Here is a 27,492-nt window from a genome sequence, read left to right as displayed (position 1 = left end):
GCATCCCTGAGGGGAGCCTGTTTTTAATATCACGGTGGACGATGAGTTACGATGACAGACATCAGCTGGTTTGAGAAGAACTATCCAGTACGCAGTTACACAGAAATGTTACAAAAGGAAACGAAACACGTTTGATTATTCTGCTATGTACAAACATGTTAGCAATTATTAGTTATAATCATGTTACTGTCAAAAGTTGTTGTGGAGCTGACCTGTAACCTGTTACTTCATAACAAGACATTCCATCCAGAAACATCTTAAAATATGCCTGAATTTCTTCCACCTCTTTCTCTGGTTCTGCTTTACTGATGGGGCTTATGTTAAAACAATCTTTTGATAATTCTTCTCATGGAATGTCATAGTGGAGTTAAGAAGTGTCTTGTTGTCTTGTTCTTTTGATGAGAAAGAAATGTTAAAGGTCATTTAATTTCCAGTGGATGGGCCTATTAGACACGACACATTCTACCGCGGATGAATGACAATTTGAGTAATTTTACAGAGATCATCCATAACATTATGATCACTGACAGATGAAGTAATTAATCATGGTTATCTTATTATCATGGCACCTGTTAGTGGATGATATACTGTATATTAAACATCGGTGAACATTTTGCCCTTAAAGCTGACTCGCGACAAAATAGGTTTTGAGAGAGTTTGACAATAACTAAATTGCAGTGGCTAGAATTGTAGTTGATGTGCTGGGTTTGTGGTCTGCTGTAGTGAGCATCTATAGAAAATGGTTCCAAGAAATGAAAAATGGTACAGAGGTACACTGTGGCTGAGTCTTCAGTGGCAAATTGCTTATCCTTGTGGGAAACCAAGATTGGTCTAAATGGTCCGATTCAATCGATGATCCCAAACTGCTGCAGAAGTTATCGCTGGTTCTGATAGAAAGCTGTCGTGATCAACAGTGAATCACAGCTTGTTGTGTATAGGACGTGTCCACGATGAACTCTGTGCCAAAAACAAATGCACAATGAGCATGTGATCACATCTGAAACACGGAGACATGAAAGACGGTGACTTGGTCAGTGTCATCTTCTTTCCCATTGTGAGGATGGTAAGGTGGACTTGGAATACTGGACTGAATTTCATATTATAATCAAGATGCACTGTAAGAAGTAGGCTGGTGGAAGCTGTCTGATATTTTAAACAAAATTCTGCTTAGAAAGCTTTAGTCCAGATGCATGAATTTGACATATTCTTTTAACAGTGTCAGGAATGGTTTGAGGAACACAATGCTTTTAGTTAAAATATTTTACATATCAGCCATCTCCTCTCTCCTCTGGTATCCCCCAGGGCTCTGTCCTAGGTCCCATCCTCTTCATTTTCTGCCTCCACCCAATGTGCATATGTTCTGTAAACACAATCTAAATTCACTGCTATGGAGATGACACTGAGCTCTACCTCTTCACCAGTAATGACCCGTTTGAGATGTTGATTTGCCCTCCAATTTACCCAGATCTCAGTACCATACCAATCTTATGGATAAGTGGTGCATAACAACATGGGTGTCAAGATCATGCCTGAAAAAACGTGGACCAGCCATACTGAAGCATTTCATTTTTTCTCTTCCATATCTCTTCATTTATCATTTCCTGATACCTGAGCTGCTGTAAATCCAATACAAATGTTTTTTTCTCAGCCAAACCCATCATGCTAATTGCTTCAACATTTCCAATCAATAGCAATATAGTCAAGATTGCGGGCAGGCTGGTTAAGTCATTTTTTTTCTGAATGGAACAAGGTTTCTGTTTTTGTTTAGCAAGGTTTATTACAAAAATTAATGCCTCATGTGCTTGAAAAATCAAGGCCACATAATCATTAACCACATTTTTTCCTGTGACATTATTGAAAGTGGAAGTCACCACAGTTATTCCCTGCTGGCTGGCAAACACAAAACAGCCAGGGCCTGTCGGTGTGCATTCACAGACTCTGCTAAAATGGCACAGAGTTGTTGTGCAATCGACTGCACAAACAGATCTGGAAGGAATTCAAGCTTAAGAATCAGCATTTCTACTGTGCTGATATCACATATTTCTCCTTTCCACTAAAGGTGATTATTTTCCTATTAGACTCACTGCCACATTGAAGCTGTTTACACAATATATTGAAGTGAAAACAGAAAACTTTCAATGCATTTTGGGTGTCAGTTTACAAAACAAGGGTTTTTCAGAAATGCTCCATCTCCATAGAAATAGTCAAAAACGCTACTTTTTGAAAAAGTTGCTACCGTGCATGCGCACCACCACGATAGTAAATACTTTTTGTACACGTGGTCAGTAGATGGACAGTAACAACCGTGTTAACTCCCAGTCCATATTCTCCTGGGACTTGGTAGTTTTGTAGTTGACAGTCATTGAAATATTCCAACTTGGTTGACTTTATATCCGAGTGTCCGTGTTCTTTGTAAATTGTCCATTGTTAACATTTAGGGCGGATTGTTCTCTGCTACATATGTGGATTTTTTTACAAGAACAAACAACTTGTGGCCTGGCATGCAAAGTGAATTTTTTTCAATGTTCCTGCAGTTGAAAAGTAAATGAATGTCATTTTCAAAATATTGCTGCATAAACGTGAAGCCTTTCAGAAATGAAAACACAAAACTCATATGATTTCACTGAAAACGTTGTGTACACAAGGCCTGACAACTTATCCCCTTTCAAGAACAATTTGCCAAGAACAATCTGTAGTTAGAAGACCTTCAATGCAATTTTACATTAGCAACAGGAATCCCAAACTGTATAGTGGTAAGAGTTAGGTTTAAAGTAGATGAGTGTTTTTCAATCACTGTGCCATGGGACATTTCTAGTTATGTATAGTTATGCTGGTGAAATGAAACGTAACAGAGTCAGTGTGGTTAATCTCCACCTCCTGCTCCCATCTTGTATCAAAGTACTGTGTCAGTGACAGTGATGGAGAAGTTTTTGAAAAGGAAGAATGTGAACCAGGATATCAGCTCTGTGTTCATCCATCAGGTCCAGGTTTCACACTGAGGGAGTAAAAATAAAAAAAAGAAATTGGGAAATTCTTTTTTCTGTATTTATTTGATTCCTGTTGGCAAAACATTGATGAGAATGACTTTATATTGTTAATAGAGGCTACAGAGGTTCACATTTTAACATTTTCGGGTGGTGGTGTGCCTCCAGAGTTTTCCAAAGAAAAAAGTGTGCCTTGGCTCAAAAAGGTTGAAAAACACTGATTTGGATGATCACAACACCATGGTAGATTGACCATGCTTCAGGATAAGTATCACAATCTATGGATCTTTGTGCAAACAATGGATCCATTATTTGCGCAGCAATCGGTACATCGTGCAAATTGCCCAAAAGCGCGCCACATATACATTTTATTCACGGTGACAGGAAAACACAGACATTTAACTTGTTTTTTTTTTTTTATTTATTATGAGAAATTGACATAAATTAATAAGTAGAATCAAAGAAGACAATAGTGACGTTATTTACGTGATGTACCTGAATGCATCACTGCTTGTCAGCTGGGATTTGAACCTGCAGCTCATCATCATACTGTGAATTTAATTAAAACACCTAGAAATTCTTTGTATTTTAATAAAAATCTAAGAGCGAACCCCCCCTCGCCCCTCCTCCGGAGCTCCGGGTGCTTCGCTCCCTCTAGCGGCTGCGGGGCTCCGGGCAGCCGCGGAGGAGCGTCACAGCGGTGGAGCGCGTCCCCACGGTCGGAGTTGAAAGTTGTCTCCGCCCGGCTGAGCGGGGGGGGTGGGGGGGCGCTTGTTCCGGGCTCTCTCACTTCATTCCGCCGCCGCTTCGCTCGCCTTCTCCCGGAGAGATGAGGCGGAAGGAGAAGAGGCTGCTGCAGGTCGCCGGGCTGCTCATCGCGGCTCTGCTCTTCCTGCCGAACGTCGGGCTGTGGTCCTTGTACCGGGACCGGGTCTTCGACAACTCGCCCGACGCGGTGGAGGGTCCGGGCGGATTGCCCCCGGTGCAGGTAAGCGGGGCCGAGGCGCGGAGGGTTCACGGCGGATCGGAGGCAGACGCGCGGCGGCCGTGACGCCATCCGGGAAGCCTGCGAGTTCGGGTAGAAGTGTGCCGGTTTGGGCTCCGGCTTTCAGCCGCATTCCCGCACTGAGCGGCCCGCGTGACTCCGCAGCGCGGGCCGCCTCGGAGCGGCGGGTCAGCGGCCACGGCGGCCAGGACGAGCCGGGAGCCACGTAGCTTAACCGGAGCCTCCGCGAAGTTCCAGTAACACACTTCAGGAAGTTGTGCGGCAGTGTAGCACTGATTCCCTGCAGAAGTTCATCTGGTTGGTCGGACTCTGGATCAACAAGTCCAAGGTGGAAAACTTCACGTCATTTAAAAGCAAATCCAGTTTGTTGTTGTTGACTTGTTGACTTGTCGTGGTTCAACACAGTTACAGATGCAAAATCTCTCGCAATTTCCATATTTGCTGGCATTTCTGGTAAAACCCTCCAGTCTACTGCCTGCTTGTTGACTGGTAGTACCAGCAGCTCCAGGGGACTCAAGTTGAAATGGCTTCACGATCAAATCAAGTTGTGTTGTTGTTTACTTGTTGACTTATACAAACTATGTTAGCGTGGTTCAGCACAGGTACAGATGTGGAAGCTATACAATCTACAGTGTATAACCTGCATGTTTAGTGACTGTTGGCATCAAAAAGTCTTAGGTGGAAAACTTTAAATAGTTGCAAGCGGAAATCCAGTTGTGTTTTTGTTCCTTTGTTGACTCGTTCAAACAACACAAGTGTGTTTCAGCGCAGTGGCAGATGCAAAATGTGTTAAACCTTCTATAGTTGCAGGGATTTATTTTGAAACGGTTTAATCTGCAGGTTTAGCGACTGTCAGTATCAACATCCAGGGTAGTTGACTTTAAATGACTCCAAAAGGAAATCTCGTTGTTAACTTGTTGAATTATTCAAACTATTTAGTGAAGTTCAGCACAGTTGAAAAACGTCTTGCTCTTCTATATTTGCAGGCATTCATGGGCAATAAATAGAACCTGCTGTAAATAATCTATATATTTAGCGACTGCGTGGGTATCAGAAAGTCCAATGCAAATTTCAAAGCTCATCCAGCTCCGTAATTTTGCAGGAATCTAAATATTCAGTATGTTTTTTGTTTTTTTTTAGTGAATGCAGCTTTTTTTGCGTCCTGATGGGCGTCACACTGCAATTACAATAAGGAAGAACAGTCATGCACTAAAGAGCCAAACTGTGATAACTAACTACACAATTCTTTTGCATAAATGGCCATAAACTACACATTCAGTCTCTATTTAAAGTGTCCCTGAAATAATTCTATTAAAATACACCAGTATTTAGCATTATTTTCCCCCTTTCGAATGATATATGACACACCAATGACAATCACACCACTATCTTGCTCTTGAGCGCCGAACGTCTAAATATGCCTTTAAATCTCCCGCCCTGTGAATCTGACCTAGTTTTCCCAACTTGCCGTAGTTTTGCGCTGTGACGTATGAGGGGTTATTTACTTCCGCCCACAACAGCTGATCGTAGTGTCTTGTTTACATGTGCTCTGCATTATCGCGTTATTTAGCAGTTTTTTAGAGTCATGCCTAAGCGTTGTGTTGCGGCTGGGTTTTCCCAAATGCCCAGTCCGTCTGTAAGTGTCCATAAATTCCCAAAAGATCAAACTTTGAGGAGATTATGGACAAAACAAGTGCAGCGCACTCGCTCCAACTGGACACCAACAGAGGCCTCCTATCTCTGCAGTCAACATTTCACAGATGACTGTTACGAAACAGCACCCGCAATCCGAGAGTCACTTGGTTTTGCTGTGAAGAGGAAACGTATCCTGAAACCTGGTTCTGTCCCCACCATTTTTAAACGGCTTTTTAACGGATTTTTAAACCCAACCTTCAGTAAGTCTTTTTAAAACCTGCTAAAACTTAAGACAAATAGACCAATAAACTTTGCAAAACACCCACTCTGACACAAGGGTAAATACCCGGTCACGCACAATATGTGCACACGGGTAAATACCCGGTCACGCACAATATGTGCACACGGGTAAATACCCGGTCACGCACAATATGTGCACACGGGTAAATACCCGGTCACGCACAATATGTGCACACGGGTAAATACCCGGTCACGCACAATATGTGCACACGGGTAAATACCCGGTCACGCACAATATGTGCACACGGGTAAATACCCGGTCACGCACAATATGTACTCACGGCTCAAACATGTATGGTTGAACGCCTTGATTTTCTTCTAATTCTTCCTCCGATGATTCCTCTCCTTCATCTTCGTCCAAAACCAACGATACGTCACTTAAATCTTCGCTAACATCGCTCCTAGGTGCTTCTGTATCGCCAAACCCCTCCATTCTTCAATCAGCTGATGTTGTTTTGGCTGGGACATATAACCCCTCGTACGTCATATCCGGTCTAGCTCAGGCGGCTCACATTTATGGCCCGCAAATATACCGTCGTCTGCTGCATCATGTAAAGTCAATTAAAAGGGTCGGAATTCGGACTTTTATCTGGGAATGTTATATACCTTTCGAAAGCATATTTATTCTTCTTTCTAAAGATGAAATCTGAAAAACATTTCAGGGACACTTTAATTTCAAGATGACAAAGTTTGAAGGGCTTGATGCAGTGAATCAGCGATCTATTTGTGTCACAATCATGCCAATGAATACTTCAGGTTTTTCATTTATCGATTTAGTTCAAAGTCCTTTGAATTGAACAGAGAATTGAATTGAATTTCACAAACTCCAGGAAGTTTCCAAGGTAAATGCATAACTTAACTTAAAAATTAAAAATTTACAAAAGTAAAGTTATCCTTCTGTCTTTAGACTTCAGGATGTGGTCAACCCGTGACGTGTCAGCAGAGTTTAAGATGCAAACGTGACGCACACGTTATGCAAAGTGTTGCAAAGTAATGACGAGTATTCTGTGTGTTTTTTAGTTGTAACATCTCAAGTCAAGTATTTCATGTCATAGCGTCACACTCACGTTTTCAGAGACAGACTTCGGGCAGTCGTCCAATAAGGTGCGCTGGTCTTGTTCCATGGTCTTGGTCATTAAAGGACAACTTGTAAACTCGTAACATGAGAGAGAGTCTGATTGAAGTATGTGGTGGACTTGTAAAGGTCGACCACATACTTGTGTTGTGGTCACATAAACTGCGTGTTTCCTTGTCGATTTATCTCAAAGGATGTTGTTGAAGATTTCGTCTGTGTGTTAGAAAGCCTCTGCAAAGTGTCCCACTGAAGTAAAAACCCACAAGCACAGTTAAAGATGCAAACGTTATGTTGATCACGATATGATTGGAGATTAAAACACCTACAGCGTTTCAGACGTTTGTTGAATTTGTTCTTTCTGTTAATTTTTTGTTTCTTATTTCTAGCTTGTGGCATCAAATAGTTAGGGCTGTTGATGCATTCAAGTTCAGTCTTTTAGCTATTTGTATATATTGATCATGACGCACTCTGCAGCCTTAGTTACAACATTATGACATTTATTTGCTGTGAGTTCAGTCGTCTGTGTGATATTAAAGTTAATGATTTCACTGTGTAAATAAGCAGCTTCATCTTCAGTGTCACTTTATTTAATCTATAGAATTTAATTGGCTCACAGTAGCCCGCTTGGGGGGGGGGGCACATACGTGAAGAAGATATCGAAAAAGGCTTTTTGTGTTCACAGGTTGAAAAAAGTCAGTAAAGAGGCCGAGCGGGCACATTTTCAATTGGGATTATTTGTGTGGAAGCACAAAATCTGGATGCTATTTTTAGTGTGACTTCATTAAATCTCAGCAACAAAGTGGCCTTGAGTCAACTGTAGATTTTGTCTTTTACAGACCAGCCGGCGATAAAGCTGTGGTATTGTGGTGATTGAAGGAAACCAGTCAATGTTTTTCCTCCGAAATGGTTTGGATTATTCCTATTTGTTTGAGCCAAAATTGATTCAAGTTCTTGGTATTTCCACCTCTTTTCTATCTGTTGCGTTGCATAGATCAAGTGTACCGTTGTCTGAGTCCTCATTTAAGTGACATTTTCAAGTGAAAATGTGAAATCTTTGTACCATTTTTGTACCATTTTGGTGTCCTAAAGTCCAAATGTGCCACCACAATCATGCATTATTTTCCTTTAGTGAGCAACAACAATAAAAAAAAAAAATCCAACTGAAACTAATGCACCAAAAACTAATGCTGATTCAGCTAATCTCTTCATACTCGTCTCGTACTTAAATACTCATTTTGTTTTTTACTTTAACAAAAAAAAACAAAACCATTAATTTTCTCCCAGAAAAAGAAAAGGAGACACTTCTCCCTAATCACTGTCTTTGTTTAGGTGAAGGAGCCCCGTGGCAAGTCTTCACAATCCTAAACAAGTTTTTTTCTAAAATCAATTTGTGTGAGGAGCCGACGGAGCGTTTTGGTAGCGGCGGGAGAAAAGAGCCTTTAAGGAGTTTTCACGGTCTGACGTGTGTTTGTTCCCCCGGGGGATTGTGAACTGGATCGTAAGAGGTTAGAGAAGGAGAAGAGAAAAGTGGTAGTTGGTAGATGGCTGTGTTGTGTTGGTTCACAAGACAGACTTTTTGTGTGTGTGGGGGGGGGTTAAAGACCCCGACACAAACCCCCATTGGAAGATAAAGGCAGCTCCTCTAATTCAAATGAGGTATAATGTGCTGAATGAAGGCTTTCATGAATTGTGTGTGCGTCTGTGTGTGCATGTTTCTCTAAAATAAGCAACCTTGTTTGACTGGATTGATTGCAGACGTGTCATAAGCCAAGCGAAGGCTCGTCATGTAAATTCTTTTTCTCAGGCCAAAATGGAAAAAATATGTGTGAAACAGCTGATGAAACAATGAGTTGTCGTGGTGAGGCTTGGCTGACAAAAACATATTAATTAAGAGCTTTGTAACTGATTAATCACATTTTTATTATCGGGATATTGTAGAATTCAAACAGTTTTTGGTAGATGATGTAATCAGTGAATAGACTGAATGTACTAGGTTTTATACTCAGAATGTTGAACACCCTGTAGTTTGTATGCCAGGCCTCTAGTTAGCGCAGTTTTCTTCTATTGTAACCACACGCTTGCAAAGAACAGTACAAGAACATGTACGCTCACGACTCCCTCGGTTTGTCTCCACATATGCAGATGATGATGTTGTAAATGTTCTTTGGCGAGGCGCAGTTGATTTGGAATCAGCAGAAAAAGCAGTTCATTGGAATTCTGCTTTTTTCACTGTTTAGCTGAAGATGGAGGCGTTTCGACAAAAGTAGCAAAGTTGATAAAGTTCAATTCTCAGGCGTAAACAAAAGAGCCACAACGCTACAATAGTCGGACGTGAAAATGGGGTGTGAAGAGTGTGTTGGAGTGCAGAAATACAGCAAGATTAATGTCTAAACACCCAATGGACATGAATGGGTTGAAGTTCAAGCCTGAATCATTTCAATTATCATTGTTTTCTTAATCAGTGGATCCTTATGTGCCAGAGATTACCTGTAAAAGACAGAAAAAAAACACAAGAGACTTTCTTGTGTGTCTTGTTTTGTCTTCAGCTTAATGTTCTGGCTAATGAGAGGTGTGTACTGTTTTATTTTGCGAGAGTCAATCTGAGCAGCAGTGGCAATAAATCCCCGTCACAAGTCCTCAGTCGTGGGTTTTGTTTCTCGTCGAGAACAAATCATGAGAGTAATCAACTCTGACCATTCTGCACAAATCTCAAGGGATGACTTTGAGTTTTCATGCAATGACTTGAAGGAAAATGTGGTGTTATGAAGGGGTATGAAAGGACACCTGTTAGGTAGGAAAGGCTTGTTAAACATTAGCAGACTGGAAGATAACATGAATCGACCTCCAGTGCAGATGGATAAGAGAGGCCAACGTTGGATAGCAAAGAAATATGGCATTCACCAGGGACTAGAGCAAGGTTTGTCTCAAAGAGGTGGTTCAGTTAACACAGCTGTATTCAAGCTTGTCAGAATATCCTTGTGACGTATTTTAAAAAGTACAAACCTTTGTGCTCCGATACGTGAAATACAAGTCATGTGTGTTTTATTGGCGGGTCCCTGTAATTAATGCTTGACTGAGTATTTTAAACAGCTCCAGTAAACACAGGCTGGCTCTGGGCTTTCCCCTTCCCACCACGACAGTGACATAAATGTAATTTGCACATTTCCCTTCCCTTATTAAAGGTTGGCCCGTCGAAGGCGAGGTGGATCCGCTTCCTCCTGCCTGCTCCAGCAGCTCGGGTTAAGTGGAGGTTAGAGGAGATGAGAGCGGCAAGTGGAATAAAAAAAAAAGAGAAAAACCGAGGCCTTGCGGTTGAACTTGCTCCCTGCTCTGCCGCGAGGCTGCATCACTGAGTGAAACGAGTCGGCGTGAGGGTCTCTGCTGGGTTTCTGGTGGGTCTCTGCCGGATCTCTCCCGGGTCTCGCCTGGGCCTTTCCTGAGTTTTCTCTCCTGGGCTTCTCTTGAGCTACTGCAGGGCCTCGCTCTGGTCTCGGCCGGCCCTTATCCCGGCTTCTCTCACAGGCCCCTCCTGGGTCTCTGCTGGGCCTCATCCGGGTCTTTCCAGGATTTTTCCACAATCGCTCTTGGGCTACTCCAGGGTCTTTACTGGGTCTGTCCTGGGTCTCTCCCAGGCCTCTCTTTGGTCTCTGTCAGGCCTTTCTGGAGCCTCTGCCGGGCCTCTCTCAGATTTTTCCCTAGTTTCTCCTGGGTCTCTAGATGGCCTCTCCTGGGTCCCCGCTATGCTGCTCCAAGACTTTCTCGCTTCTCTACCGCAGTGGTCCCCAACCTTTTTATCACCGCGGACAATTGTACTGCGGACCGGGGGGGGGTTCGTAGATTGTTTCTATTATTGAAGGCTTCATTGGGCGACCGTGGCTCAGGTGGTAGAGTGGTCGTCTTTCGGAGTGAGAGGTCGGAGGTTCGATCCCAGTCTACACTGGTCTATGAGTCGAAGTGTCCTTGGGCAAGACACTGAACCCTAAATTGCTCCCAGTGGTCGACTAGCGCCTTGCATGGCAGCTCTGTCCCATTGGTGTGTGAATGGGTGAATGACTGATATGTGAAGCGCTTTGGGACTACCTCAGTGTGGTTAGAAGGCGCTATATAAATCTAGACCATTTACCATTTACCATTGCCTCGTTCGAGAGCCGTTCGCCCCATATTATACAGAACGGGCTTTGGTCTGTGGGAATCACCTGTCGCCATAAATCCATACTTCAAGTAGAACTCCTGGTACTGTCTGTTAATAACTTTCTTTTTCTTGGAAGTTGTCGTCTCTTCTTCTGTCTCTTCACCGGCCCTTTTCCCCTTCCAAAAGAAACTTTCCAAAGACGTCTGTTTTTTGCTCATTTTGCTAGCTTTGTGGGTTAAATGTTTGGCGCTCAAGTGACCGAGACGTAACCGAGAGAATCCGGTCATTTTTCAAAATAAAAGATTGTTCAGACTCAGATAATAAATACAACGGAGATAATTAATTATTTCTTGGGCGGCCCGGTACCAATTGATCCCCGGGCCGGTACCGGTCCGCGGCCCGGGGGTTGGGGACCGCTGATCTACCGGGCTTCAGCCAGACCTCCACTGGATCTCCATCCTGATTCCAGCTATTGTCGAGCGTCTGAGCATTGTTAGCATTTAACATAATGTGAAACGTTGTGACGTAATGACTACATAATTCCTATTGAGTCTGTTGTTGTAGCTCTAATATTCTTTTTGCCCAACTCTACAGTCAGTTGTGTAAAATCCCAGATCCCCTCCCTGTTGTGTCCCCTCATGCCTCTCAGGCGGGGCACCCGCTGATGCTCATTCCACGTGAGTCCGTTCATATTTAGGCGACCAAGTGAGGAGCTGCTTTTCGCCGGATGTTGTTGTACATGTGCAAGGTCACGCTGTCAATTCTCATAATGACAGAATGTCGCCATGTCAACAAGTGATGGCGTACAAAAGGGCACATCGCTGGCACGAATGCCACGTCGCATAATGCACCTCTTGACAGCATCTTGTACGTTTCTGCAGTCCGTCTGAAGCACAAGTGTGAACACAGTCCAACAAGCCACCATCAGTTATTCATTAAGAATTAATGAAATGCAGTGAACTCGGCTAATTAAAACCTTTTCAAACATTGACACTTCGGTTCGCTGCTTCGTCAGAGTGGACTACTGGATGAACTTGAATAATTGATCAAGTAAAAGGCAGGTTTCTTTGAATTTTAAGTCACAGCACACCGACCATTTGCTTCCTATTAATGTACAGACTGGAACAAGATCCAGAGTGTTTTTTTAAAAGTAAACACTGCACACGGCGAAACCATGACGGTTCACTTAAAACTGCAGAAACCGCTCTGCTGAAGCACTCCACTAAAGCATGCTGGCATGAAAGGAGAGCAGATTGACAGGTGACCAGACATTCTGTTCATCTAGCAGTCTTCTTCACTTTCCACAAATTCTAGTTTTGTATTTTTCACCTTTTGTCTAAAAGAAACACAATTAGCATCGTGTAGTTGTTTTTGGGACAATGTGATGCTGTTGTGCTTGGCCTTCTCACCTCTTCACCAGTTTTCAGACCTTTTTGCATGGAGTTTGCATGTTCTTCCTTTATATAAGCAACACATGTACAGTATTTAGTGATTTAGTGGGTCACACTCTCCTCTCACAGTAGCAATATGCTACGTTCAAGCTAAGGCTCAATGCGAGTTTGCACGTTCCCCCTGTGCATAAAGGTAATTGGCATTTCTCCTGAGACTTTTGTGGTGCAGTGTTTAGAACACCGCGCTCACAGAAAGGCTAAACTGTGTCCAGATCTGTATAATTCAGAGTTTGCATGTGTCAAGCCCCGTTTCCACTGCGACGTTGTGTAAAACGTTATCGTTGGCATTTCTTGTTTGTTTACGTAATGAAACCAACACAAATGTGGCCGGAGAACAACATGCCACAAACATTTGCCACGGCCGGCGAGAAGATTTGCGTTTTCTCCAGTTTCTAGTGAGACAGAGTCAGAACATTTTCAGAAAGTTGTGTTGTCAGTGGCTCCAAGAACCATTAATGTGTCAACGGGCCATCAGAACGGAACAAAGGTATCCCATCGTAACTTGAAAATATTGTCATGTAAATGTTTCCTTGAACTATGAAGTCATCACATCGTGAGGTGGCTAATTAGTGACTGTGATGGTTTCGGTGGAGGCTGAAGACGATCTGCCTCCTGCGCTGGAGTTGAGAGCCGACACGAGGAGTTTGTATTTCGTGACGCTTGAGATTTCTTTTTTCAAAGTAAATTGAATCTATTCACGGCCACGCCATTTCTCTCTCGTCTCGCTGTGTTTCTGAGCTCAGGTATTTCTGATTGCTTTGCATCCCAGCAAACCTGTGTGGCGAAACATTTGTACCATCACCATGGCAACTGGAGCTCTCATCACCGGCATAACTGCAAACTCAACTTGGTTTAAATACATTGATAAAATTGTCTTTTTTTCTTTCCCCTTTTTATTCTCATGTTCTCTTTCCAGCTGAGAATATTAGAGAAGTGAAAGCGGCACTCACTGCGGGATCCTTCTGGGATGAGCTTAATGACCCTCGATGCAGTTGAGTCCGTTTTTTCTTTTGTGCTGTCACTGATGTTTGAGCCATATGCAATCCTCTCATCTGAAAGGTCACTTTAATTACAACATCGACTTTTATTACACAGCACCAGAAATAGTGGCGATTGTGAAAGTTTCACCCCATTCAGGGTCCTTTTACACGTCACATGAAAATGCAAAAACCTCTTTACATTTTGGACGCCTATTTACACAACAAGGATCTTTAGGGCCACCGAAAAAACGACTTTTTGGAAACGGCTGCTACTGCGTGAGCACACCACGATCATGGAAAGGAATTGTTCTGCACATGCTCAGTAGAGACGATCAGAACAATGTTGTCAGAGTGTCATGACTCCCAGTTTAGACTCTCCCGGGACTTGGCACCTTTATTTTGATTGTCGCCGTAATAACAATCCCACTTGTTGATCATGTTCTCGAGTATGTACGAACATTGTTAATGTTTAGAGCAGATTGTTCTCTGCTGCATGTGTGTGTGGTTTCTTTACAAAGACAGACATCAGTGCCAGCTCTTCTTCCTCCTTTTCTTCCTCTCCAAGCATGATCCTGATGCATCATTTCACGTTGCAGACGCTCCACTATTAGTCACAGGGCATAAAACCAGCGTCAGTATCCTGGTGATCAGTCTCATTGTAGCAGTGAGGATTACTCTGGACGTGGAGGGAAGAATCAGATGGGGATCATTCAGGAAGGTGAGCCCATGTGGAGCCCATGCATTCAGACAACAGCTTCCATTGTGGATTTTCCTCCCTGCTAACTGGATGTGATCAGCTCGGATAAAAGTCGAGAAGATAAAGTGTGCTCTTGAAAAGAAAGTTGACCAAGATTCACGGCGCTGCCACGGAGAAATGAGAATCACATAGGACCGCACACTGGAGGCTTCATTTATGAGCCACGCGCACTATAGGCCAGATTACTATTCATTCATCACTGCAAGACCTTGTGCAGTTCCCCTCTGACACACGGACAGTACACTCTGTGACACACACACACACACACACACACACACACACGCTTGCATATACTGCTTTTACAGTCAGTAGGAGGTCAGTCAGTGACAGTCTGGTCTTATTAATGAGCAGAGCTCAAAGTAAACAAGGACGTCCATGTAGAATGCCTTGGGAAAGTGAAAGAAAATACAGAACAACATTTTCTTAATCTTTCATGTCTTCCTCGCAAGTTGGAGATTATTTGAACCGGAGCGCCACAGAAAGATTACCGAGGGACAAACCAGTTTTGTGCATAAATTGGTGTGATTGTGAATTCCCCGGCCGTCTGCCGTTGATGTATTCCTACCCAACAGTCACAATGCAAATCAGATATTTATTTGACCCCTCTGTCCTCCAGGCCTCCCATGGGCCTGGAAAAATGCATTGAAAGTCTGACATTTGTCCTTCTGGGGAAAATAAACAAACCTTTGATGCGTTATTCATTCATGTGTTATCTCTTCCAACACATTTTGAGGAACACATGTTGGCGGTTGCTTGGCGGCGGCAGTATCGAGACGTATTAAGACGCGGGGAAATAATTTAAGGGAGTCATTTGGTTTCTAGGCCACGGGGCCGTGATTCGTCAAGCTTGTGCTTTTCTAGCAGCATACTGTCAGAAGAGGTGGCAGCTCTGCCAAGCAGTACAACAAAACCTCAAGAGGTAGACGCATGTGAAGATCCATATAGAGCAATTCAAGCAATGACGAATTCAATGTTTGAATAATCAGATAAAGATTCCAATTTAGTTGTTTTCATACTGGCTTCAAAGGTAGAACTTTTTTCCCCCCCTCGTAATTACACCCAGAGGCTGCAGAGCACTGTTACTGCTCATGCACACCACTGCTGTGGTAAAGAGTTGGTAGTTTTGTATATTATTATATTCTCCGATGATAGCGCCTGATTCGTCATCTGTCCAGCCAAATGTTGGGTTCTATGAATTTTGTTAATGCTTATAGCATAATGTTCCCTGCACACATGTATGTGTGGTTTTATTACAAAAACAAGCAACAGCGCCCACCCGTGGCCCGACATACTAACTACATCATTGTCAGTGAGTTTGCATGAACACAACACATTTCTTTGACTGACAAAAACACAAAGCTTTCATTGCATTTTTGCCGATGACAATGCCTGCGCTCGCTGAAAATGCAACTTTTTGAGAAGGGCTCAAAAAGTTGGAACTTTTCGGAAATGCAATTTTCTGGGAAAACGCTCGTCTCTGGCATATAGAACTGATCCTATAATAACAATGCTGGTTGTCATCATGCAGCATCCTGATCAGTGAGGGAATGTGTGAAAGAAGCCGACATTCCTCTACACCTCCCCAACTAAATTTCACAGAACTGAACTGGACCAACTGAAGTCCTCCGGATGCTCTACACTCACCGGGGTTCAGTTGTCCATTAAAACCTGTCGCCGCTCAACTTCTCTCGCATCGTTCGACCGGCAGCTCTCTTGTGTGTTTCCCCTTCGCTGCTATTCTGACAAACATTAAAGTTGAATAAGAGTTTAGCCTGTGCTTCTGTGAAAAATCTCTCCTTTCTGCTCTATTGACATCATGTGGGAGGGAGGGAGTCATGTCGGAGTGCTGAGGGTCCTCCAGGCTGCGCCGATGGGAAATCAGAATCCAGAGCACACAGAAACAACACTGAAATTCAACGAATTCAGACTGCCCTTGCAAAAAAAAAAAAAAAAAAACTCAACAAAAACAGCTCTTGTACATGGCTCCACGGATGAGATTGTCCTCCTCCGGGCATATTGCAGAATTGGGAGTAATTTCGTGAATTTCCTCACGTGGCAGCAAGCAAGTGTGGGAAATTAAAGCTCTCTGCAATTAAGGGGGGTAAAAAAAATCACATCAGCCCCATGAATCCTGCAAGGTTAAGAGTAATTAGAGAGGTTGTGAGAGCAGGATTAAGACAATTTAACATGGTTTATGATAACCCATGTGAGAGTTCATCGGAGAACATGCAGCTGTGTGTTCGCTTTCAGTGAAAATAATCATTTCTAGCAGCATTAACAATGTGAATGCCAGGATAATTGTAGAGGTTTCTCCGTCACAACGTCGATGGAGTTACCTTTGACCTTCATTACTTGCCGCAGCTGCATGTGGATGTTGGCAACTAACAACCAGCCACTTGTATCCAAAGTGATTTGATTTTGGCTTTATTTCACCCCGGCAGTTGACTGACTCGCTCTGAATAGCATTTCCACTTTTGATAATGACAAGCTAGTTGCTGATTACTAATGTGTAATTATCCACAATTACTGAAGATTCTGTGAGATCGTTACTCATCACCTTGGTTTTAAAAGGAAACGGTTGCAGAATTGCTTTGTCATCACAGTGTCAACACAGTTAGCTCATTGTTTGCTTTGGCATTATCTGAAGCAGCTTTTGTTATTTCTAATTGTTAGCTTTACTTACCATCCCCCTGGACCTGCTGTTTTAGCCAACAATAAAACTGTTTGAGAGTCACCTGTGAGCTGTCACGTTAGCTAAAGTTGTCATCTTAAAGTCATCATTTCCTGGAATCACCCTAATCATTAATCCCATCAAAACTCAGTTTCCACGACAACGTTTCAAGTGAAAACGCCTCATTTTGACATTTTCATTTTAGAAAAGCTTTGTGTTTACAAGGCAATGCTTTGAAAACGATGTCTGCTTAACACGAAAATGGCAGCATTTCAGGAGGGTGGCAGTTTTTGAGTCGGTGACTTTTCCTAAACTTTGACTTACAACGAAGGTTTTCAGCTTTCTCTTGAAAATATTGCGCTGTAAACACAGCCTCAGTTCTGATGAGTATTGTGAAATATTTGCAACTGCTTGCAACACATTAGCATAGTAGCTGGTATTGTCATGTATACAGTCTCCCTTAAATTGCCTTTAAATCACTTCTTAAAATCTATCGGTAGAAAAGAAAATCAAGCATAGTTTGTTCTGACACTTTTTAACGTCGTAGCTTCCTCTCGCGAGAGGACATGGGACACTGGGTGCCTCTAAATTGTCCTTCCTATATCCTTATTGCGTGTACTCTTTTTTTTATATTTATATATTTATTCCATATTTTTACACTGCTTCTAAACAAGGAGTACACTATTTTGTTTTTCTTGTACTCGGTACAATTTAAATGACAAATAAAAAATCTTGAATCTTGAATCTTGAATCTTGAATCTATCGACTTCTCCTGAACCCCGGAAGTGTTTTGTGTAGCAGCCATGATATGGACTGTCTGAATTCTCAATAAGCAAAGAAAAAGAGGCTCTTTGCTTCTTTATAACCTACTTTAGCCGAGGAAACACTGATGCTTCCTTTATAACCTCCTTTAGCCGAGGAAACACTGATGCTTCCTTTATAACCTCCTTTAGCCGAGGAAACACTGATGCTTCCTTTAGAACCCCCTTTAGCCTAGGAAACACTGATGCTTCCTTTAGAACCTCCTTTAGCCTAGGAAGCACTGATGCTTCCTTTATAACCTCCTTTAGCCGAGGAAACACTGATGCTTCCTTTATAACCTCCTTTAGCCGAGGAAACACTGATGCTTCCTTTATAACCTCCTTTAGCCTAGGAAACACTGATGCTTCCTTTAGAACCTCCTTTAGCCTAGGAAACACTGATGCTTCCTTTAGAACCTCCTTTAGCCGAGGAAACACTGATGCTTCCTTTATAACCTCCTTTAGCCGAGGAAACACTGATGCTTCCTTTATAACCTCCTTTAGCCGAGGAAACACTGATGCTTCCTTTAGAACCCCCTTTAGCCTAGGAAACACTGATGCTTCCTTTATAACCTCCTTTAGCCGAGGAAACACTGATGCTTCCTTTATAACCTCCTTTAGCCGAGGAAACACTGATGCTTCCTTTATAACCTCCTTTAGCCGAGGAAACACTGATGCTTCCTTTATAACCTCCTTTAGCCGAGGAAACACTGATGCTTCCTTTATAACCTCCTTTAGCCGAGGAAACACTGATGCTTCCTTTAGAACCCCCTTTAGCCTAGGAAACACTGATGCTTCCTTTATAACCTCCTTTAGCCGAGGAAACACTGATGCTTCCTTTATAACCTCCTTTAGCCGAGGAAACACTGATGCTTCCTTTAGAGTCTCCTTTAGCCTAGGAAACACTGATGCTTCCTTTAGAACCTCCTTTAGCCTAGGAAACACTGATGCTTCCTTTATAACCTCCTTTAGCCGAGGAAACACTGATGCTTCCTTTATTACCTCCTTTAGCCGAGGAAACACTGATGCTTCCTTTATAACCTCCTTTAGCCGAGGAAACACTGATGCTTCCTTTAGAACCCCCTTTAGCCTAGGAAACACTGATGCTTCCTTTATAACCTCCTTTAGCCGAGGAAACACTGATGCTTCCTTTATAACCTCCTTTAGCCGAGGAAACACTGATGCTTCCTTTAGAGTCTCCTTTAGCCTAGGAAACACTGATGCTTCCTTTAGAACCTCCTTTAGCCTAGGAAACACTGATGCTTCCTTTATAACCTCCTTTAGCCGAGGAAACACTGATGCTTCCTTTATTACCTCCTTTAGCCGAGGAAACACTGATGCTTCCTTTATAACCTCCTTTAGCCGAGGAAACACTGATGCTTCCTTTAGAACCCCCTTTAGCCGAGGAAACACTGATGCTTCCTTTAGAACCTACTTTAGCCTAGGAAACACTGATGCTTACTTTAGAACCTCCTTTAGCCTAGGAAACACTGATGCTTCCTTTAGAACCTACTTTAGCCTAGGAAACACTGATGCTTCCTTTAGAACCTCCTTTAGCCTAGGAAACACTGATGCTTCCTTTAGAACCTACTTTAGCCGAGGAAACACTGATGCTTCCTTTAGAGCCTCCTTTAGCCTAGGAAACACTGATGCTTCCTTTATCAAAAGGGTTAAAGTAAAGTCCATAGATAAGGAGATAGGAGGGACTTTTCTGACATACCCCTTGACTGGTACTGCTGTTAGGTGCGTGTTGATTGGCTGCAGGAACTGTCAATCATGGCAATAGAATAGCGATAACATAGCAATAGCATAGCGGTCCTTTCCTCGTATGACAAATAAAAATGAAAAACCGATCGTGACACCGTCTGCTAACATCCAAGCTGCAGAGCAATGCACCCGGAGATTTAAAATGAAATACATAATTTGTCAATAACATGGGGTTCAAAATGTTTACTAATTTCATTAGCTGTTGGCGGCTAACCGCACAATGAAAAGCTTCCTCATTCTTGTGGGCGAGCACCGAAAACACCAGATTTTCATTGTGTGGTTTGAACAAAGAACCCAAATGAAACAAACCTCAGCTACTTTTAAACTCCAGATTTTCAAGTTTGGACTGGGGTTCATCACCAACATACATGTTTTAACAAGGAAACATGCGACTCCTTGAAGAAACATTGCTCCTCCCCTTTCTAGGATCTTTCTGCTGCAGTTTCGTGGTTTTGTTCAGATCGACCCCTCCTGTTGAGACATTCATTTTAGGGTGAAAACTCACTTCTTCATTCAAGTATGAAAAGGCAGATGCATGATGGGATTGGGCCACAGTGAGACAATAAGTCACCCGCTGCATCGGTACCTGATGGAGTCTGGCTGAGCTGTGGGCTCGCTGTGCTGCCGGACTGGGAAATGAGATTTTATCTTTAATGTGTTAAGCCTCTGGAAACGAGGGAGACTGAGAGGTGAAAGTCATTTGCAAAGACAAGTGGAGTTACTTGCTGCAGACTCAAGTCGTTGCTCCTTATCAGTCGGGCCTGGGGGGGTGGAGGTGGCCGGGGGGGGGGGGGAGCGGGTAAAAGAGGTGTTTGTTCACAGGCTGCCTCTGTTGGGGGGGGGGGGGGGCGTTTCCTCCCCCAGGTTCCTTCTCGCACAAGGCAGACGTTGAGTGGCTGCTGGCGGTGGTGCAGACTGAGCGCGTGCAGAAGCTGCTCTGTATGCCCGGCAGGATGTGCTGGCCCAGATCAGTGCACGCCGCCAAATGGGGGACAGGTGCAGCAGACAGCCTGTGGATACAGAGCGACGAGTCAGGCTTTTAATTACAGCCACGTGGGTTATGAAGCCGCTTTTTTTTTTTTATTGTTCAGATGATTAAGCTAATCCCTGGATGCTAATTTAAGGCCAACGCTTTGCTTCGCCGTGGCGAACCTCCCAGAGAAGATGTTTCATGCTGAGTGTTTTAAGTAGAAATTCTTTCATTATGATACGGTTTCATACATATCGACGCTCCTGCTAACTTGGAAGCAGTATTTTTCGGGTCGTCTGTTGTATTCACATCGGTCTATTATCTATTTGACATGTTTTGTTCAAACCCCCCTGCGTCAGGTCGCCGGTCCATCACAGAGACACAGCGCCACACACTCACCTGTACAGCCAGTTAGCAGATCATCCATGTGTCTGCGTCATGTGAGGAAGGCAGAATGCAGCAGAAAACAACATGCAAACTTGGTCTGAAGCCAAATCTAAAGATGTCATGAGGGGAGAAAGCAAGGCCCTGTTTACATGACAACGTTTTCAAGTGAAAACAGAGTTTTGTGTGTTTGGTCTGACACAACGAGACCCAACTTGGTAGAGACAACCAGCACAAAGTTTCCTCCGTGGTGTCATCACTGCCAGTCCATATTCTCCTGGGACTGGGTGCTTTTATTTTGACAGTCATCGTAATAACAATCCAACTTGGTCATCTGTCCATTAGAATGCCAGTGTTCTCCCGTTGTTTATATTTAGAGCTGATTGTTCTTTTCACAAAAACAAACAACAGCATCGACTAGTGCATCATTTTTGCATTTCTGCCGTTACCATGGAAACAGACATCATTTTCAAATTGTTGCCATGTAAACATGAAAACAAAAATGAAAAAAAAAAAGATGTTTGAAATTGTATATTGACAATACCTCTGTGAAATTGGTCATAAAAGACCTAATTTGACTACCGTATTTTCCGCACTATAAGGTGCACCGGATTATAAGGCACATGGAATAAACCAGTGGTCAACAACCTTTATAGCTCAAAGCCATTAGGTTATATTTTCCACTGATTCTAACACCCAGAGAGGTGCACACACTTTATTTTGATAGTCCTACCTGCAGCCTATGCCAGGACGACACTACACACAAAACCTTCTTCACTGCTGGTTGACAACTTACAACTACCGCTAATAAACTAAACTACATGAACTAAGCAACAAAAACACAACACAACACAATTATTACCGACACCACAAACCAAACATAACCCCCAATAATTGCATTTAAAACACCACAAACAGAAACTCCCATAATTCATTGCAGCTATCGGCTGCACTGAGGAGCTCAGGATGCAAGGCATGATGGGAATTCATGTTTTGTGTTGTTGGAGGTTATTGTGGGTTGTTGTTGGGCTTGGTGTTGTGTTGATTGTGTTTATGTGTTTTTGTTCCCCAGTTTAGGGAGTCATTATTTCATCTAGTTTATTTTGGTTTGTTAGAATGTTGGTGTGCAACCATGAGTGATGAATGTGTTGTGTGGAGTGTCGTCCGCTCTGAAGAGCCGGTTGTGAAGTTAGAGTTGTCAAAATAAAAGCTTCTGGTTGTTCAGCTGTCAAATAGCAGTCTCCAGTAGAGCAATTCTTCCATATATAAGGCGCACCGGGTTATAAGGCGCACTGGCAGCTTTTGAGAAAATTTGAGGTATTTAGGTGCCTTATAGTGTGGAAAATACGGTACATTTAAAAGTCAAATCATGAAATGGGGGATTTCTGCAGTTTAAACCTGAACTTTTTTTCATTCCTCTATCTTTTATTGACCTCAACTGACCAACTAATAGTTTTTAATGAAAAGGTTATGATACGAAGCTTTCACCCTTTGGGGACACCGTAAGCTTATTCAATGAGTAACCCATTCACCAGACTTATGTTACCCCCCCCCCCCCCCCCCCCCCCCCCCCCGTAGAGAATCTCACATGTATGGAATCAGAATAAACACAGACGCTGAAAGTTTGAGTTAGAATTGAAGGCATACATTTAGAATTTTGAGCTTCTACATTGACACTAGAACAGAGAGCAGCTGACCAATGATCACTTTTGTGCTTCTGATTTCAATCAGTCAATCATTGTCTTTGATATTTACAACTATGATAAAAAATACGAATGAGTTGATGACTGTCCAGCCTTTATTGCACGTGTTGTTATTGTCATAATGATACATTTGGGATATGTGGTTGAGTCCTAGTCAGTTACTTAAATGTTACAGCTAACAGTAGTGCCATTACAGTAACTTGAACATGAGAGGTTGTATTTAGGCTTTTATGGTGTTTTGGTAATAACATTTAAAAAGAAAACTCTTCTATCAGCCATGATGTTTCAGATAGTTGTGTTTCCTGTGTTGGACGTGTGGTTCTCCGAGTACTAACCCCGGAGCAGCTCGTAATCACGGTGAGTTCCAGAACTAAAGGTCACCTGCATCACCCACCGGAGTCGCGACTGTAACTCGTCAGCTGGATTCCGGAGCTGTGAAACGTCTCCGATTCGATCATGCAATTAAGGGTCGGCCGCTAAATGGGCCAGAACCCCTGTTGGTGTCAGGTTTCTTGTATTCAGTCAGAAATCATTGTGTTTCTTCCGTTTGTACTTGACCCCGGCACCTGACCTGCGAGGAGTTATCCTCCGGAGAACGTAGTTTCCCTCCACGGAGACGATTCTGTTTGTCTTCCAGCAGCAGCAGCAGCACCGTGTGTTTGATGAGGGAAGAGGCAGCGTTTAAAGCCTCTCCTCTGGGCTTTGTGCATATGAGATAAAAAGCTCTGTGTGCATTGTGTGCGCAAGACCAAACGCTATCTTTTTTTTTTTTTTCTCCTGCGCCTCCTGCCGGGGCTGCACGCTGGCAAAGATGAGCCGATAAGGAAAAACTGCCGTCATGGCAGTTAAATCAGCCGAGCATCATGGGAAAGCGGATTCAGCCTGGAGTGTCCGCGGCAGATGAAGCATTTAACCCGAGGCAGGGTGCTGCTGCAGTTTGTTCTCCTCACTCAGCCGTGTCCATTAACAGCCGAGCAGCACCTCTGAGCCCCGCGGTGTGTTCACATGCTCCTCGGTATTGTTGTCTTTTCCCCCACTGGGTGGGAGCACGATGAACTGTCTCAGTGTCAACGGGGGAAGCCGCTTTCCGCCTCTTTCTGATGAAAGGGTTGAGAGTCGCTCGGCGGAGTGAAGCTGGATTTCAGCAGGAGAAACATCATTACTTGGCCCATGACTGGGTTTTACGAAGCTTTTCTTCTTTGCTCATTACAGATGCATGGAGTCTCGACACACAGCCAGTTCTACTGTACTGCTTAGACCGTGGAATGATTGGAAACCGATCAAACCTCATTTCTTGTCAAAAAGAAGTCATTTATTCACAGTTCTTACAAATAGTTTGGATAGTGTTTTGATAATTCATTGAAGCATGATTAAAATTCACTGATTCGGCTTTGGAAATGTGAATATTTTTTGTTTTTGGTCAAAACGAAATATTCAAGTCTCCATCTCAGGATATAAAAAAAACCCCCAACAAAACAAACATTTTTTTTGTTTTATATGTTTGTTTAGCTGTTTGTGCTCAAGTTTATGAGCTTTTTTATACAACACAAACCTTTATTAGATTTAAACCTGAATCAGGAACAGCAGAGCAACGGTGACTGTCACAATAAAAGTCCAGGAGAATCTGGAGTGGGAATCATGACACCACGGAGGAAACGTTCTTATTCTCCATCTACTGAGCATGTGCACAACTACTAGTTACTATGGCCGTGGTGCTAGAGCTGTTTCCAAAAAAAGTTGCTTCTTCAGTGACTCCGAGCATTGTTGTCCTATAAACAGAACCCTAAAATGCAACAACGCTTTTCCATTTTCACTTCACATCGTTTTTGTGTAAAGCTCCATGCCTTCAAACAGGCATGGAGCTGATTAAAACTAAAATCCAAATGGCTAATTCCTAAGACGAATTAACTGCTGTTTTAACATGAAAACGTGTTTTTACCTGATTTATTTGCCTAATGATGTCATTATAAACGTGCATTCAGCAAATATGGTCATTTTGCATTCAACGGCACTACAAACTATTAATAGAAGCATTTTACCACCATTCGGCTCTCCATCTGCTTTCAGTGACAGCAGATAAAACCTGAGAGAAATAAAGCATCAGAAATCAGGAGCCGGGTGGTGAGCAGGTGCGACGTTGGAAATGCCGTCAGTGGTCCGACCGTAGCACGATTACCCAGAATGCTCTCATCCTCGCTGCTCGTATGAATGAATGTTGACATGATGAGGAGGATGACGAAGGCTCTTCCCTCAGCCGCACCTTGGCAGCTGTCGTTTCGACTTCCCTCGCCCACGTTCCCGCCGCCGCCACCAAACCTCCCAAGTTCCCAAATCACCGGCGTCCCGTTTTCCTGTGAAGAGCAAAGTCTTTGTTTCATTCCTGACAGCTCATTGCGCGATCGACGTCGACGGCTCCCTCTTAGCTCCGACGACTTCAGAAGAGGAGGATTTGAACCGGCGCGTTCGCTCCCACGTTCGGCTTCGTTCAGATGGCAGCCCCACCGGCGTTTCTCAACAGCTGTTTGAAGATTGACGCGCCGTCTCCGGAAGAAATTGCTGCATTTTTTGCTCTGGTAGACCGTGGTCTTCCTCACAGGAACAGCAGGTGATGTCACCGTTGGAATTTATGAGGCTTGGATCATAAAGAAATGAATGAGAAAAATAAAATGCACAGCGCTACCTCCCTCCACCTCCCGTCATCTTGGATCACAGTCAAAGCTTTGTGTTTTACTTTTCCTCTCTTGTGAAATATTTTCATTCAGATTGATTGCAGATACAAACTCATGTGTGAAAGTACAAGCTGTGTGGGTGAGAGGAAGGAAAATAAGCTATAAATTCTTCAATTAATTTCTTTTTCGGAGCTGGAGAAGTGGCTGATGCAATCTAGGACAATTTTGGTTTAAAGTCGGTGCTGTTGTCACTCAGCTGGCTTGATTGCATTGGATAACACACCCACTGTTTCTGTGTCTAGGTATTATTGGAATAATCTACAGAGTACCTCTTGTCTTGTTTTGTTAACCTGGCTGTGGATATTTATTGCAATACACTGTAAATACAGTCGGCAGTAATTGAGTCAAACAGGAGCTGAAGGGGTCTTTGTGAACAAACTCATCTGAAATAAGTAGAGCAACATTGACTCAGCAGGACTCGGGAGGGTTTCTGATGCAGGTACAACTTCAGTAGGTCATTTTTTGAGCTGCCCTGATTGCTAGTGTCGGATATCGGGGCAAAACCTGCCTGATACAACTCGGCAAGTATTACGTGACGTCACCTGTCAGCAGCAGGTAGACAAGAGCGATGTCAGCTACTTGAAGGTTCTGTAAAAGTAATAAGATTGATGAAAGGCTGTAAATTATATTCTGCCAAAACATCAAGAGGAGAAGAAAGATGGTTCATACAAAAAAAGAAATCTAATCAGCAGAGTTAGCTCGACGTCGCTCGTTACCTGAACTGTTCAGTGGAGCAGGAGGGTTTGACTCTGAGCTATGCTACATGCTACATGCTAAAAGGATTTGGGGCTCTCACACAAGCGACATGCTAGACATGATGGAGGTGAGGCTGATGACTCATTAACAGCGAGCTGGAGTGTGTGGCGGCGCACAGTGAGCTGGAGGACACTGGTGGGGCTGCAGGACAGGAAGTAACATTTGATACGTCTGAACAACAAACCTTGAGGATGAGCGGCTCTGCCACTCAAATCACCAAACAAAGGTTTGTGGTTCGGTCCCATTCTTCATCTCCATTGCAGTGAATGGACACGTGACTCGGCAACGTAAAGCCAAAGCGGCGACCACATGATGACTATTGGAGTGTTGTAATGGTGAAGGCCAGAACAGTCTGTGCTCATTCGTCCGCAAGAGGCCGGGTGACGGGTCAGGAAAGGCTTCAGCACCATTTCTGACACAAGTTTTTTTTTTAGAAAAAGCTGCATCTCGGTATGAAAAACAAACCTCCTCACAAAGTTGATTGGATTTTGTTGTTGTAGTTTCAGAATGTAATAAAAGTCTTGCCCAAGCTCTCGCTGTCTGATTTGGCAGAAACGACTTTGGGTAGAAATTCAATGAATTCTTTGACTCAAGTTAGTGTCCAATTTTGGAGCTGTGGTGTGTCGAATCTGTTTGCTAAGAACACCTCGGGGTCCCTTTTATTTTCTCACCCAACATGTGGAAAAGGCTTCAAGCCAATATCTGGTATCTTGAACTGGTAATGAATTATGTCAGCTCTCTGGGAAATGTGACATACTCCAGATTAATTGGTGAGTCACTCCAGAAGTAGCTCGGGGGAGATTTGCAGTTGTTGCTTTCACCCACCGGTGTGAGACTGATGAATGTGAATTAGGCCCTTGATGAACAAAAACTCTGGTCTTTTGTCACAAGACGTCGGCTCGCTGACAGTCAACGGCCCGCAGGTGTCATCTGATAGGGAGTTGTAGTTGCACTAGAAGCGGTTTGAAGTACACAAACGGTCAAAAGAGGAAATAAAGGATCAACAAGCGGATGCTTCAGTCCAGTGTGAGACCTTCTTTCCCCTCTGTGTAGAGGGTCATTGAGTGATCGTGTGGATTTGGCTCATGCGGGTAAAAGAGGGGGAAGAGCTCTGAGACTTTCAGTTCATACTGTTCTTATCCCTCTCTTCTTTTCTGAGCTTTTGAGCCAGTTCATCCCTCCAGCTGAGACGGTGTCCTGCCCCTCCCAGGCCGGCTACGTGTCAGGATCTGGGTGGCACCAGGTCGTTGGCCAGTCTTTCAAAATGACAGGATTGTGGTGTAAAACGATTGCACACACTGATTCATTACGTAGTAGTTATTGCAGGAGTGGCGTTTGCGTATGAGGTCACTAAAGTGACAAAGCCTGACAAACCTGATGTTGATTGCATCA

The 27,492-nt window shown here is 43.4% G+C and overlaps 1 protein-coding gene across 2 annotated transcripts in view; it reads left to right on the top strand.

Annotated features, from left to right (window-relative positions):
• Positions 1 to 3,791: 3,791 nt before the first annotated feature.
• The window catches only part of LOC308139387 (polypeptide N-acetylgalactosaminyltransferase 10-like), a 116,994-nt gene continuing 93,293 nt past the window's right edge, over positions 3,792 to 27,492 (top strand). For both annotated transcript variants that reach the window (XM_080508817.1, XM_080508816.1), the window contains exon 1: positions 3,792 to 3,972. In XM_080508817.1, the coding sequence (XP_080364943.1) occupies positions 3,814 to 3,972 (159 nt within the window). In that variant the 5' untranslated portion in view covers positions 3,792 to 3,813. The remainder of the gene's footprint in view (positions 3,973 to 27,492) is intronic.

This window comes from Blennius ocellaris, assembly GCF_963422515.1.
Source record: "Blennius ocellaris genome assembly, chromosome: 14".
Lineage (NCBI taxonomy): Eukaryota > Metazoa > Chordata > Actinopteri > Blenniiformes > Blenniidae > Blennius > Blennius ocellaris.
The sequence above is the reverse complement of the archived record's forward strand: the minus strand, read 5'-3'. Positions and strand labels throughout refer to the sequence as shown.